Source organism: Hevea brasiliensis, chromosome 2, assembly GCF_030052815.1.
Source record: "Hevea brasiliensis isolate MT/VB/25A 57/8 chromosome 2, ASM3005281v1, whole genome shotgun sequence".
Classification (NCBI taxonomy): Eukaryota; Viridiplantae; Streptophyta; class Magnoliopsida; order Malpighiales; family Euphorbiaceae; genus Hevea; species Hevea brasiliensis.
In genome coordinates this window covers 119,654,962-119,669,421 of record NC_079494.1, presented here as the reverse complement: position 1 = coordinate 119,669,421, position 14,460 = coordinate 119,654,962, and the positions used below count along the sequence as shown (strand labels likewise).

The window sequence follows — 14,460 nt, the reverse complement described above, 5'->3', positions numbered from 1 at the left end:
GAATCTCCCTTTATCAAAATGTACGGGTTCTGCGTTCATCTCCCACAACCATTATCTCCATTCATATTTTAGCGCTTCTATTAAACTCCAAGCAGGCTGCACTGTGGCCACATTTTATACATCAAATATAGACAAGTATGAAACTTCCCTTCATAAGCTAGATTTTGAGTTTTTTTTGGGCAATATTGAAGGCAAACAATGGGCGGTCCAAACCAATGTATATGGCAATGAAACATAAAAAGGGGAAGCTGAAGAAAGGTACAATCTTTGGTCCCATCCAATCCAAGATTTCCATGCTTATAGTATTCTTTGGACTACCAATTGGATTGTATTATGTGGAACTTTTTTTTTTATAAGCAAAGAATTTATTAATGATAGAAAAAGAGAAATACAGACGCTAAAGACAAAAGCAAGAGGATTGTTTTATGTGGATAATGTCCATATTATAGAGATCAAAGGATTGATGCAACCTGACAAAAGATTCAAAGGAAAGGTATCACACTCTGATACTATATTAGACATTCAAGACCGATCTTAAAACTCAATTGCTAAGGTTCGAAGGGACAATAAGTTGTAAATAGGTTCAAGGTCTATAAGCTCGCAATATGGGATAAGAAGTCAAGAAGACAAGCTAAAGGTGGCAGCCACAAGATCAACACATACGCCTTTTTTTTTTTAACAAGCACACGTTCGCCCTTTTTGTCACCAAGTATTCGGATTTTATTGTATGCATGCTCCGTCGATCCAACACAAAATCATCGGTGTGACAATGGATTTGACTTACATGGATGTAAAATTTAAAGGTATAGGTCTAACAATTGAGAAAAGGATGAGATGAAGAATTATATTTTAGGTTGAAACATCCAAAGTATTCTTGCTACCATGATCGAATTTGGTATACAACTCCCATGCCCAACTATGTAATGGATATAAAATATCCGAAGCAAGAGGAGCCCTAACTGCATGTAGAGCAAATCTCTAGACGCAAAGATCAAGCACCAAATGGATAAGTTGTAAATCCCTCACCGTTTAACTTCAAAATCTACAAAACAACATAATCACACGCAAAATTGTACAACCAAGACTGGGGAAAGGAAGGAGACCCTTCACTGTTCATACACCAAACTGTACAACCCAGACTAGGGAGAGGAAGGAGACCATTCACCATATCAGAGCGGAACACTATCTCCTACTTGGAAGGCAGGGAAGAGCCATCAAAGACACTCGATTAAAACCCGAGAGAGAAAGAAGGCTCTATTCCAATATGCTTGTTATGTTTGAAATTTTGAATATGATGTTTATGAGACTACATCTACTGTCGTATTTCTATTTTTATTTTGTTGGTGTGGTCTTTTTATTATTTAGATGTACTTTTAATTTATGATTGGTTTAAATTTTTTCACCTAACATGTTAGTCATAGGTTTGGATATTATAAGGATAGCCTATTAACCAAGGTTTTAATTTGGTTGCTTATATTAATTTTTTTTTATGGACATAAAAAAAATAATAAGTTGATATGTATATATATATAAACTATATAGAGGGCTTACATAATTTAGCATACTGATTCTATGACTTTCTTTCTTAATTATTTTTAGTTAATAATATATTCCTACTATTGTTTAGACTTTATTATAAAAAATTTGGAATAATTAATTAATGATGTTTGCTGCTGAGTCAGATTAATGGCCTTCTCAACTGGAACTTCATTTTCGTTTAAAAAAAAAAAATTGCAGCTTCTTTGATAAGCCATTCTGTTTGCCATATTTTAATGGTTTAATTAATAATTTGATTATATCAATCCATGAAATATATGATGCTATTAGGAGTTACAAAAATTAGAAATTTATTAAAATTTAATATAATTATTTTTTCATTAATTCTCATAATAAATAAAAGAATTTAATTAAAGTTAATCATATGAAAAATCTAACTCAATTATTAATTTTTTTTTTCTTATGCATGATTTATTATAAAGGAAGTGGATCATTTTCCTTTATCAATATGTTTGCTTGACAAGATTAACCAATAATTAATAAATGCAAAATCCTACGTCATCCCTTTACCACGCAGCTTCAATAATTCTCTATTTAATTAAAGAAGGTTGTTAATTAACTATGATCAGTGCAATTTGAATAATTGAGAAGGTGGATCCGTACTAATTTATTTGCTTATTCTAAATTGGATGTGTAGCTTATCAGCCTTATTAATACTCAATAATTTACAATTGTATTATTTCTTTTTTATAATTATGCATTTTACGATGGAGATAACAAGCCATCAATTCGTATAATTAAGGGCTTAATTAGATTTTAAAATAAATAAATATATATATATATATATATATATAATTATTTATTTATTTATTTTAAAATCTAATTAAGCCCTTAATTATACGAGTTGATGCTATGAAAACCATTTAAGAAATTACTGGCCATATAGATATGCTTGCTCTTATAAATTCGTCTCTAAAATGTTTTCAACGCCATTAATAGTAATAATAATAATAATAGCCTCGTATAGCAGCTCTGAAAGAGAAGAAGCAAATAAATGACGGAGTTCCATGAGGGCAATTTGTTATATATATATAAAGATACCAAAGATAGCAAAGGTTGTCCACCTAAACTTGGTTTATTACATCACAAGCGTGAGAAATCAGCTAGCTGAAAGAATTTTATTAAAAGCTTATACAATACTCAGATTACTATTAAACATTAAAGTTATCAAATTTATTCTCACCAAAAAATTATAAAATTTATATTAAATTATTTGTCCTATGGAACAATTCAAACTCGGTGCTTTTTGAAATTTTAGTTTTTCAAGTCTGTACAATACACCTGCATCAAATTAATTACAACATAAAAATATGGAAAAATAAAAGTAAAATATTAAAATTTAGAAATAATTTTTATATTTCATCAATTATGTAAATTTTGATGTTATTTTTATTATGAAATTTTAATTTATATTTTTTAAAATAATATAAATTTATAAAAATATTTTTATAGGTTCATAAATTCATCCCTTAAGAAGAAGAAGAAGAAGAAGATAAACTCATAATAATAGAAAAGGTTACCATTTAAGAGAAGATGATAAAAACTGATTAATGAGTTCTAAAAGGATATTTATTTGCTCTACCTTGTCATTATCTGAGTGATGTCTGCTGAGAAATCATTATCACTTCCATTAAATGAGAAAATTAAGCCAAGAAAAATACAAAGTAGTCATTATCCTCACTAATAAAATAATTAGGAGAATAATTAAAGCCCTAGTAACAAGACACAAACATTAGACAATAGCATTCACAGTCAAACCCCACCACATGGCCCACAAAAAATGGCAGTGAAAAACTTGTTAATCCTCAATAAATTCATCTGAAAGTTTTATTGATTCTTGTTTGGGCCTTCTGTTCAGGAACAGAGGCGTGGCCTACAAAGCCTTGGTATCATCTGAAACGTCGAGACTACACACCGCTGACTATTTTCTTCTCTTCACCTACCCAATTCATTGCAAATGCGGTCCAAACACCAACATGAACTTTGGATTCCTATTCACTCTCGTCTATAACTAGTGCTATACACTGTACATGCACTCCTCCAAGAATCTTCGGATGGTCCATGCTCCTGCTTCAGTTGTGGCTCTCATTGATGACATTAGTGCATGGACCCTTTTTTTTTTTTCTTGCCTTTCTTGAAAGAATTTGATTTTACATAATTTGTCTTGTTAACAATGATTGAGAGAAGGAAATCAAGAAAGGTTTTATTTACCCCATCAAATGTGATTTTGTTTTAGAGTTAAATTAAATATTCCGTGATTGTTGTACTGATTTGTTAAACTAATTATTAAGCCAAATTTTAAAGGTCTAAAGCAATTGATATGGTCCTACCATTGATTAGCCTTGTCCATTCTTTCACTCTCAGTGTTGTACTAATGATGCCATTGCCATTTAAATTTTCCCAGAAAGAAAAAGGAAAGAAAAGAAATGAAAAGAAGAGAAAAGCATTTTGCTATCTTTTTCATTACGTTTCCTAACAAAACAACAAAAATCAATTATAATTGCAAGGTAACACTTTGTCTTCATCATCCCATCATTGAACGACTTTCTCATCGGCCAGCCACCATGGTCTAACAAGAAACAGAAATAAATAACTAAAGTAAACCCTAAAAGGGACTCCAGATTTACACATCCCAGAAAAAGATGATTTGAACCATCAAAACATGTTTCTTTCGGAGGGTTAGGCCTGTTTGGCACCACAACACCCACAATCTTTCATGATATCAAATGATATTCAAACCCTAAAACACCCAACATGATGGTGGTGATGAAGGGATTTTTCTTTATCAATCATTCCCTGAACATACCTAAACTCCTCCACATGGCAAGGTATGGTGATCGTACCCTTCTGATCAAACCCATATTCTTCTTCAGCTTCCTTTAGTAATTGCATGAACAGTGGGTGATTGAAGTATATCACAGGCACCACAAATCTCTGCTGTTCCTCTCCCTGGCCCACCTTGACTGCCAAACAACCTTTCGGAACGTCTTTCGCTTGCTTCTTGTTATTCCCATGATGATGATGATGATGAAGATGAGGCAAGTGTAGGTGAAAATTCCTTAGACTCTTCTCTCCACTACCCATTATAACGATCGATGACTGCATAAACAGGAACAAGAACAAGAAAGCCAAGAAATTTTTACAAGAAAACAAGGGAAAAAGGCCAAGGATCTGTAGTCATGGCTTGCTTGAAGAGGGTTAGAGAAAAATATCTAAGAGACCTAGGAACGATGGCCATGGTTGATATAAAACCCGAAGCAACACATGCCAAGGGGAGGAGGAGAAGATTATATAGAAGTAGGGGAATTGAGAGAGCCCCAGAAAGTGGGTTTTACTTCCACAGCATAACTCACAGTTTAGCGTAAGTAAAGTTACTTGTTTTTGGCAAAAGTAGTTTCGAAGCCGTTTGATCAAAACGGGCAAAGATAACGAGATATGATATAATAGTTAGCGTTGCAATTGGTGTTGTAAATCGTAACGGACTCCTTTGATGATTGATAGGATAGATCAGGATTCTTTGAGTGGCAGAACTGTAATTATTGGTTTTTTTTTAGTAGAAGGAGAAGACACGTGGAAGGCTAGTGGAGTGTATAAGGACACGTGGACAGAGGTGGGGCTGTGCATCACAAGCATTACCGACAATGGAGTGCTGTATACAGTAAAGTAATTCTAAGGGACAGCCAATAGCAGGTCTAGAACATGTCCATTGTAGACATCAAGGATGTTTCGTCAGCTTGTGTTGAATAGAAAGGGAAGGGATAGATTTGTTCCTGTGCCAACTATATATCAAGGTTTTATTATATATATGGTTTTATTTTTTTTAATATTTGAATTTTTGAAGAGGAAAAGCAACGAGCTATGCTTCTAATTAAAGAATCTCCAGAAATTAGAATAGTCCAAATGACGTGTTTTTGTGTGGGCCAATTGATCTTGGTCACACATTGATGATGATCACTCGTAATTTCTTAACGTGAAGGCAAGTGTAGTCACTAATATCAAAAACCAAATTAGCGAAGTAAAATCACACGGCAATGGGTCCGTGGAAATAAAATGGGAGTGCGTACTCTTCACGAATTGAACAAAAAAACACTGGTTTGAGAAGGACGGAGAAATTCTTCTAAGGCCATGTAAAAAAATAAATAAATAAAGTTCTCATTTTTATTAAGATAGAGACAAAATGACAAAAATATCCCTTTCTATTTCATCCAATTTGCTAGGCATGGTGGCACAGCATATCTTTGTCAACAAAGTAAAATTATATGGCGGACTAACAGAAGTTAGGCAAGCTTTATTTTCATAAAGAAAAAAGGAAAGGGAGTCAGTCAACTGACTGGCGATGGAGTGGCTATTGGGTATTATAATTGGCGATGATTGGCCTATCGATTTGATTTTTTGCCCCAGATGCTTTTTGGCCTTGGACGTGCAAGTTACGTCGGAATTTGTTTTGTGGGTATAAAAATAAGTTAGTGCTAATTTAAAGTTTTATAATAAGGCTAATCATAGTTGTTAATATATACTGCACTTGTACTGAATGTCCTCTTTCTACGTTTTTATTAACAATAAAAAGAATCAAAGGCACATAGTGGCAAATGACAAAGAAACAAAAGCAAACACTGGTGCCAAGAGAAGATGCACATTGGGCATATCACCATATGGCCTTTATGTTTATAGGGTGAAATTTCTTATTAAAATATATAAAGGGTGAAATTTTCTTTTTAATTTAATAAATATTTTTTTAATTAATTAATTAAGAATACACGTTTATAAAAAAACAGAAAAAATAAAAAGAATAATTTTTAAAAGAAAATCATATAAATTGAATTACAGTGAAAAAATATATATCCTCTGAATATGTAACCTGCTGGGACTTCAATTTCTAACGTTATTTAATTTCAAGAGAATATTTAAATAATTTATAATTTTTTTAAATTTGAATTTTGCCCTTCAAAAAATTGGATTTTACATAAATTAGAATGAGATAATTTATAAAATGAAGAAAAATTTTCTCTATTATATACCTAAGGACTTGATAGATCTTTCTAAGAGCTATATTTATAAGATTTTAATTCCCATTATTAGGGAAAGAAAAAAAAAATAATGAACCATTAAATATTATTGAATGAAAGGGAATTTAACATTAGATTTAAATTTAAGAATCTTTATTGCAATTAATAGTGCATCTTGTATTCCCTTTATTTATTTGTTATTTAACAGAATTATTGGAATTATTCCCCACAAAGCGTTTTTGAAAAGTGAAAACAAGAAGCTTCTCAGTGATTATAAGTTTATTTGAAATTGCTGTTAGAGTTGCTATTAAAAAAAATATTCTTTTATATCTATTAGTTAAAGAGTATTAAAAATAGTTAAAATTTAAATTTAATAAATTTTAATTATTAAAATAATTATTTTCAAACTATTTTTAAATTATATTTAAGATTTTCTTAATAAACAATTTTCGCCCTGGGGTGGAAGAAGTAGGGAATTGAAAGACCATCCAAAGTGGGGGAGGAGGGAGGAAGAGAGTACTGCATCTTTTTGAAGAAAGCAAAAGGAAAAGGTATGCAAACTTTTCACATTTTATTCCTTCATGGCTCCCATTTGTTGTGGCCTTTGCTTTACCCCAATTTATGAATTGACTTCCAATTAAGCAATCATTGTGCAATATGTGTGTAAAGGTGAAGGGCATGGAGAGAATAAAATAATAAGAAGGTTCCACTTCACACAATTTGGTTGATTGTCTACTCAAAATATCATTACCCTAACCCACATTCAAAGTTCAAATCCGTCTGTTCATTTCCTTTTTGCGCATGGTTGAGCCAGTTTTGTTAAGATATGGTCTAAATCTAAAATCTTTGTGATCATGTGGGTCATTAATCCCAACCACAACTATGACGCTTGCTTATTCCAGTCTTCAAATTTGATTCAATACCAGAAAGGTCTTGATATTTCTTAGGCTAACCTTCAGAGAATTCAGATATTTGTAATGATAGGTCAACCTTTTAGGTTGATTGACTTAAGAGTCTTTGGCTAGCTAGTGCGTTTCTGTGTCTGGAATTTCAAAATGAACAACGTGTTTTGCATAATTTAGCTGGTTGAATTTTTTAAACTAAAATACATCAAAGAGTAAAAAAAAAAAATTATAATTCCTAATCTATTATTGTGGGATTTAATATATATTTAGAGATCCTAATTCGAGTTGTAGTGCTTATTATTGTTGCAAAGAAAGAGAAAGAAAATATTAATTAGATTTTTTTTTTCATCTTAAAAATCTTATGAATTTTACTTAAATCCTTAAAAAATCAATTATTTGATGTTAAAAGCATAATTATATGATGCAAATACGTTTAAAGAAAACTCTGAATATTACAATGCTAAACTCTGGACGATTGTGCTTGCGTTAATTAAACCTGGGCTAGCAGGATAGTGTTCAGATCTAGTAATGGGTTGGGCTTCAAGTACACAGCTACCCTGTTAGAATGGGAAAAGGAAAATTGGTCGGCCCAAAGTGTCAAAGGCTGCCAGTAATCTGAAGGAACAAAAAAGACCCACCGATGCTGCCAATGGCTAGCATAGGACTAAAGATAGAAGAACCTCAAAATTATACATTCAAGTAATCACCCATAAGAAAAAGATAAATCCTTTTGCAAAATAGAAATTCTAGGGACCAAGTTGAAATTGTCCAGTGTGAAGGAGAAGCACATGTAGCATTTGTGCATTACCAACATGTAATTGTTTTCCCCCCCACAAAGACTGTATTATTATTCTCCAACGAACGTACTCTAGGACACATTATGCTTAAAAATTAAGTTTGAGGCCTTTAGTGTAACATTTGGTGATCCAATCATAATAAAACAGCAAATGAGTAGAAGTAAAAAAAAAAAAAAAACTTCTACATAAAGTGAGTAGATTCGGGTGTTTAAAATCAAAAACAGAGAAAGGAGTTTTGAACAGAATAAGGAACTTTCCTTTGGCCAAATCCAACCTTTTCTTCTTACTTTTCTTTCCTTTAAGATCAAATTCTTGCCCTTCATACCCTCTTCCTCTTCCCTAACATATTTTTCACTCAAGAAGTCCTTAGTTAAGTGAGATTAGAGTGACAATATTGATGAAATTATGGTAAGTTTGCTCTCCTAACAAGCTTTTGGATATAAGGGAGATTAAACCACCCTTGGTACATAGATAAGTCCAAGCCCTTGATTTTGGTTTATGATCATCTAGTTGGTGTAGAAAGGATTAAATTTAATTTCAATTAAAGAATATAACCCATGAATGAAAAAATTTGGGATGAATGGTCAAGCTATTAGTGGTTTGGTAATTGTTGAGTATATTAAATTTTAACTTGAAATATGCAAGAAATTTAGCATATTGTGTAAATAAGAAATAGAGTTAAATACTATATCTCTAGTATTATTGAAGGTTATAAGTTAGTGGAAATTTTCAAGTGTTATTAGGAATAGGAAATTTTGTGAGTGGAGTGGTAGATTTGAAAATAGAAGAAGATATTATAGAAATATTAGAATTTGTTTTGGGAATTAATATGGCTTGTGAGTGCTCATTATAGCTATTTCAATTTTGGGAAACATTCAATTTATGTTGGAACGCTGTCGGTTTTCTTTTAGAATTTTTGAACATAAATCATCCATTTTATATCCTATAATTTCAACATAGGATTTAAATTCCTCTCTTGATGCACTTTTATTTTCTTTAACTTTAGGAGAGGATCCAGCTTCTGTAGTAGATACTAGGAGTACTCCAGAAGTCTAGGCTTCAATCTGTCTTCAGTACAAGTAAGTGAATAAATATATAACACTGAGATTTTATTAAATATAAATTATTTATATTATTTCTAAGTAAGAAAATAGGAACATAGAATAGTAATTTTATGTTTTATTATTGAATAAAATGAGTTTACAATTACAACTGAATAAATGACCGAATACACTAAATGTATACACTGAATAGATAGCACCTTGATAATGGGTGATTTATTTTCAGCTCAGCTTATATTTATACAGTCTTTAGGATAACGCTTGATATACACATAGCTTTTGGGGCGTATATCAGGTGGTCGCCCTTTGAGGGCAGCTCTGCACATGTGTATGACCAGTATTTTTATTGCTCCTAGGTTATTTTTGTGTCATTATAGAGCCTAAGATGCTAGTATTGCTCTTAGACTATCAGAGTTTATTATTGCATCTGAGATGCCAACATTATCTACAGGAGCATATTACGATTGTATAAGAATATTACAGAATTTATGATTTCAATATATTTATTTTAGCAATATTGTTACAGTGTAAATTTTATTTTAGCTCAGTTACATGATTTAGATTAAATGATATTTATTTAGTTGACCTATTCAAATATAGCAGAATTAATACTATTAAGTATTAAAATCTTATCTGTTCTTATATATTATTTATTTATCTGCTCACTGAGTTGTTGTACTCATCCTCTTAATTTTTAATATTTAAGATTCTTTTTACTGATTCCACCACTAATAACCCTCTTTTAGTATTGTCCTTTTTTCCTTTTCACCAGCTATAGAGTCTAGTAGAGGTCGGGCTAATATAGAGTCTAGAAGCTCTGAACTGTAAATATTTTATTTTGATTTTCACAGAGAAGATATATGTATATTTGTGTATTTAAATATATTAGATGGGCATGGAGCCATATTTTATATACTAGATGTATTTTAACATGTTTCATGATTTCTTTTAGTTATAAATTTAAGGAAAACTCTATCAATTTTTCAGGTTATATCACTCTCTATATACTAGGGACGAGTGTGATATTTGAGGTGGCAATTTGAGGTTGAAGTTGTATTCGTGTTAATTATAGTGTCAATAATTGGATTATAATTACAAGTTCTTATTTTTTTATCAACATTTAAAATAATTTAACAATATTTTTTTATCTGAGAATTGAAAATTTTACTCAGTTATTATTGAAATTTTCTTTATTTTCCCAATTTTAAAGAGAAATTTTTTTTCATTATTTTTTTAAAAAATTATGGCTGATTTGGTCCGGAACCAAAACCTCCATTGAATTTGGACTAAACTTGGAACCAAATTGCCTTGGACCGAAACTGAATGGAACTGTCTACCGCCCGTTGGATTCTGATTCAATCATTCCTTCAGCCTTGACTCACCGGTTTCGACTCGGATCTGTGGCGAATTCTACTTGGTGAAGATGCAAGGGATGTCTTGGTATTTCTCTCATGGTGGTGTTCATTCCTTCCTTTAGAGAGCACAAATAATATTTAGAGATTGTAGTTATGCCATAAGCATGTACTTAAACATGGGTTTCACCCGAGAAGTGAGAAGCGCATCTTCCAGAGGTAAATGGGAGCAACGGGAAAGTTGCCTAGGATTCCATTACGTTTTTGTACACCCTAAATATGGAGCTACAAAGGTAATCGACATCCTATTCTTGTTCCACAGTAGTTATAAAGTGTAGGACAAGTTGTACGCATACCAATCATTCATGGAAATTTGTGGTCATAAAGCTTTTATAGGAAATCATGAACATAGGCCTCCAAAGTCCCACCTATTTCTCTGCCTCTATAGAATCAAAGACTAAAAGCAAATAATCATGGATAAAAGCAAAGCAGAAAGTGGTTTACTTTATGTTTTGCAAATGTCAAAAAGATTCAATTTCCCAAAAGCGCTTTTTTACAAGACAGAATTCATATAATTCCCTTTTCAACAACAAAGGCTTGAAATTTAGGAAAAGGCAAAACAACCTTATCTTTGAATTAATATAGCAGCAACACTGTTCTGATTGATGTCAAGGTCCAAGCAAATACACCTATGACTAATCAAATTAAAAATAGATGCCAAAGCTTTTCATACATGAACAGGGTGGGAAGGAGCACAGAAACATTCATGGCTATTCCCCACCTAGTCTCACATTTTTCCATGCACTGTGAAAGTCTGTATGTTTGAGGAAGAGAGAAGGAAGGCGAGATAGGGGCGGGGGGGAAGAAGACGTGTCGCTAATGCCGTAGAGAGCATTGTAGCTAGGCCACTAGTTTGCTCATCTTTCAAATCAACTGCTTTCATTACATTCATTCGGGATGTCCCCCACCCAACACTCCTATAAAAAATATCACTTGGGCAGAGAGTATATTACTCACCAACGACTCAACCCTTGTTGATCCAATGGTTTTATTGCTAACCCCTAAAATGTACAACGAGAAGCACACAAATGGGAAAGAGCTCACTGCTTAAGCATGTTGTTTACCTGCACAATGTTTCTCTGTAAATCAATCAAACTTTCCCTTTCAAACAAATAAATAAACAAACTTACAATTTCACCCATCATTATCAATCAATCCATGAGGATAGGCGATTTTAAACAGAAACCTGTTCTTTCAACACACAATATCAAGTGGGTAACATTTGGCTTGTTGTTCAAGGGATTTCGCCAGTGCCCAAAACACATTTAATGATACTTGTACTAATAAGAATAATTAAAATGAAGAGATAAGAGAGGAAGTTTCGCTAAGTGATCCAGAATTGAAGTTTCTAAATTTATAACACGATTCGTCTTTGCAAAGAGCTAGGGTTTTAGAACAAGGAGATAACAAAGCCAAGAGTTGTGGGTTGCCTTAATGATAAACACACACAAACACACACACACACACACACACACACACACACACACACATCATTGTCCTCACATGTAGACACACAATGTCTAATACTCAACTCAGAGAACGAAAACAAGCAAATCAGTAAACAAATCCAGTGCCCCTTATGGAGTTCCATCACCAATTAAAGGCATGCAAATCAAATGATCCTAGAGTGTTCAACTATTCAACTTGGATTTCAGATAAAGCAGAAGTAGATAAACAAATGGCACAAGCATCACAAAACTTTGCATACGGATTACATGTATACCGAGCACCACGACATGTACGAAAAGAAGTATTTAAGACTGAATTTCTACCCCAAGTTTTCTCTCTTAATATGTACAGAATCGAGTGACTTTTCAAATAATGACAGAAAAAGAGAAAGGGAAAGGAATCACTTTCTTGCTAGTACATCTTCCCACAGCTTATGCCTTTTCTAAAAGATTTATTTTGAGATTAGAGCCAAGAACTTAAAGAACAGCAGCATGAAACCCTAAGAGAGAGAAAGAGGAGGAGGTACCCGAGTTCAAAGCCAGATCTGAAGGTACCAGAAACAAACAGATCAGATACTGCAAAGCCATCATGAGAGAAATCTGCATAATGATAACTAGAAAAGGCTGACAAAAAAACACCATCATCGCAACAACAGAAAAAGAAAATAAAAAGGGAGTAATGATGAAACTTTTATTCAAAGTAGATGGTCAAATACTTCATCATTACACCAGTCTGCAAGGGTCTAACAACCTTGATTACCCTAAAAATGAAAACCCATGATCTAGAACTGCCGGTGTTTCCCAAAAAAAGACCAATATGACAAATTAGAGAAAAAGAAAAAAGGGATTTAATTGTAGAAAATCAAACCTTTACATGCAAGCCTTGAAAAGTCAGGATGGAAGCATTAATTGGGGGGAATGAAGCCTGGTCCGACGACACTAGCTGATGATCAATCTACTCTCTATATCCACATATGCTTAGATCTATGGATATAATTTGAGGAAAAATGGATCAAAAGAGAGTCCTCGAGCCAGACAACATTCCCCTCAAAAGAGAAGCTTCCTTTGAAGATGGTGTTGAATTCATATGAGAGATGAAATTGGTGCGCGAGCGTGTATTTTTTCTGAGATAGTTTCTCTTATCTCTTTATATCCCCCAAGAGTCTCGCCTATCTTCAAGGGGGATGAGAGAGAGAGAGAGAGAGAGAGAGAGAGAGAGAGATTTTGGTGATCATGAAGAGATGATGAAGGGAATGATATGGCACGGGGGTTATAAGAAGAGTAAAAAGGGTGGAAAGCCAATGTTAAAAAAGACAAAAGATAGGTGGAGGCCCGACCCTACCAGCTGGTTTTTCAGTTCCAGAAATGACCACGACCTCATGCACTCTCTCTCTCTCTCTCTCTCTCTCTCTCTCTCTCTAATGTATGGCGTGTACATGATAACATGTATATACATGCGATAAAATCCATTTCCACCGTTGGATTTCCTAGATGAGTCTGATGGCAACACCTCGTACGGGATTTACTACATGAACAGAAGAGAAACCCACCATTAGATTTTAGGTATGATGGTTGATGGTGTCATCAAACATGAACTGCTGTGACTGTGGTGGTGTACATGTACTATGTAACCTGGAAATCGAGACTCATTATGGACCGTAGGATGGCGAGACTGTACCATGATATAAAAAGCTGTAATATCATTATACTATTTAATTCATAATGTAAATAACATTAAATAATTGAATAGAAAAGGAATCAAAGTAAAGGAGGCCTAGAATTGAGTCAGAGGAGTGGTTGAGTTATTGAGCTGCCCGATAATGGAAACCCCATTTAATATGTTTTCACTTTTTACAATCAATTATTTGTATTAGGATTTTCTATTTAATATTTCAGTTTTTCCTTCTTTTCTTTATTAATATTTATTAAAATTGGTTTTGTATTTTTTTTATGAAATATTGAACCCTCGTCTGCCGTGTCACTTTTGGGCAGGGGCGAGGAATTCGAGGCGATGACCGACAGATAGAGTCAGGGGTCCACGCTCTCCTTTTCGCTATGTCTTTTTACCCATCCCAATTCCTCGGTGACTCTTTTTTGCATTTCTTAGGTCAAAATGTCTACGTTTCCCCCTCCCCCCCCCCCGCCCCCCCCTCCTTTTTTTCTTTTTTTTTTTTTTAACTTCGAATTTCTTCCTATTTTCCAATTGAAAGATTGTGTATTTATGTTCATTGTCATTTAACAAAAAAAATATATACTTTTATTTATTTTTCTGAA

At 33.1% G+C, this 14,460-nt stretch overlaps 1 protein-coding gene and 1 long non-coding RNA gene across 2 annotated transcripts; both read right to left on the bottom strand.

Moving 5' to 3' along the window:
- Window positions 1–3,990: 3,990 nt before the first annotated feature.
- Window positions 3,991–5,245, bottom strand: LOC110661061 (auxin-responsive protein SAUR32). Its single transcript, XM_021819584.2, has one exon. The coding sequence runs from the start codon at window positions 4,660–4,662 to the stop codon at window positions 4,291–4,293; it is 372 nt and encodes a 123-aa protein (XP_021675276.1). The 5' UTR covers window positions 4,663–5,245; the 3' UTR covers window positions 3,991–4,290.
- Window positions 5,246–11,281: 6,036 nt separating this feature from the next.
- On the bottom strand, window positions 11,282–13,986 carry LOC110661062 (uncharacterized). Its single transcript, XR_002496046.2, has 2 exons — window positions 12,714–13,986; window positions 11,282–11,802 (listed from the first exon to the last, which is right to left on the bottom strand). It is a non-coding gene; the product is annotated as an uncharacterized LOC110661062 (long non-coding RNA).
- Window positions 13,987–14,460: the final 474 nt, after the last annotated feature.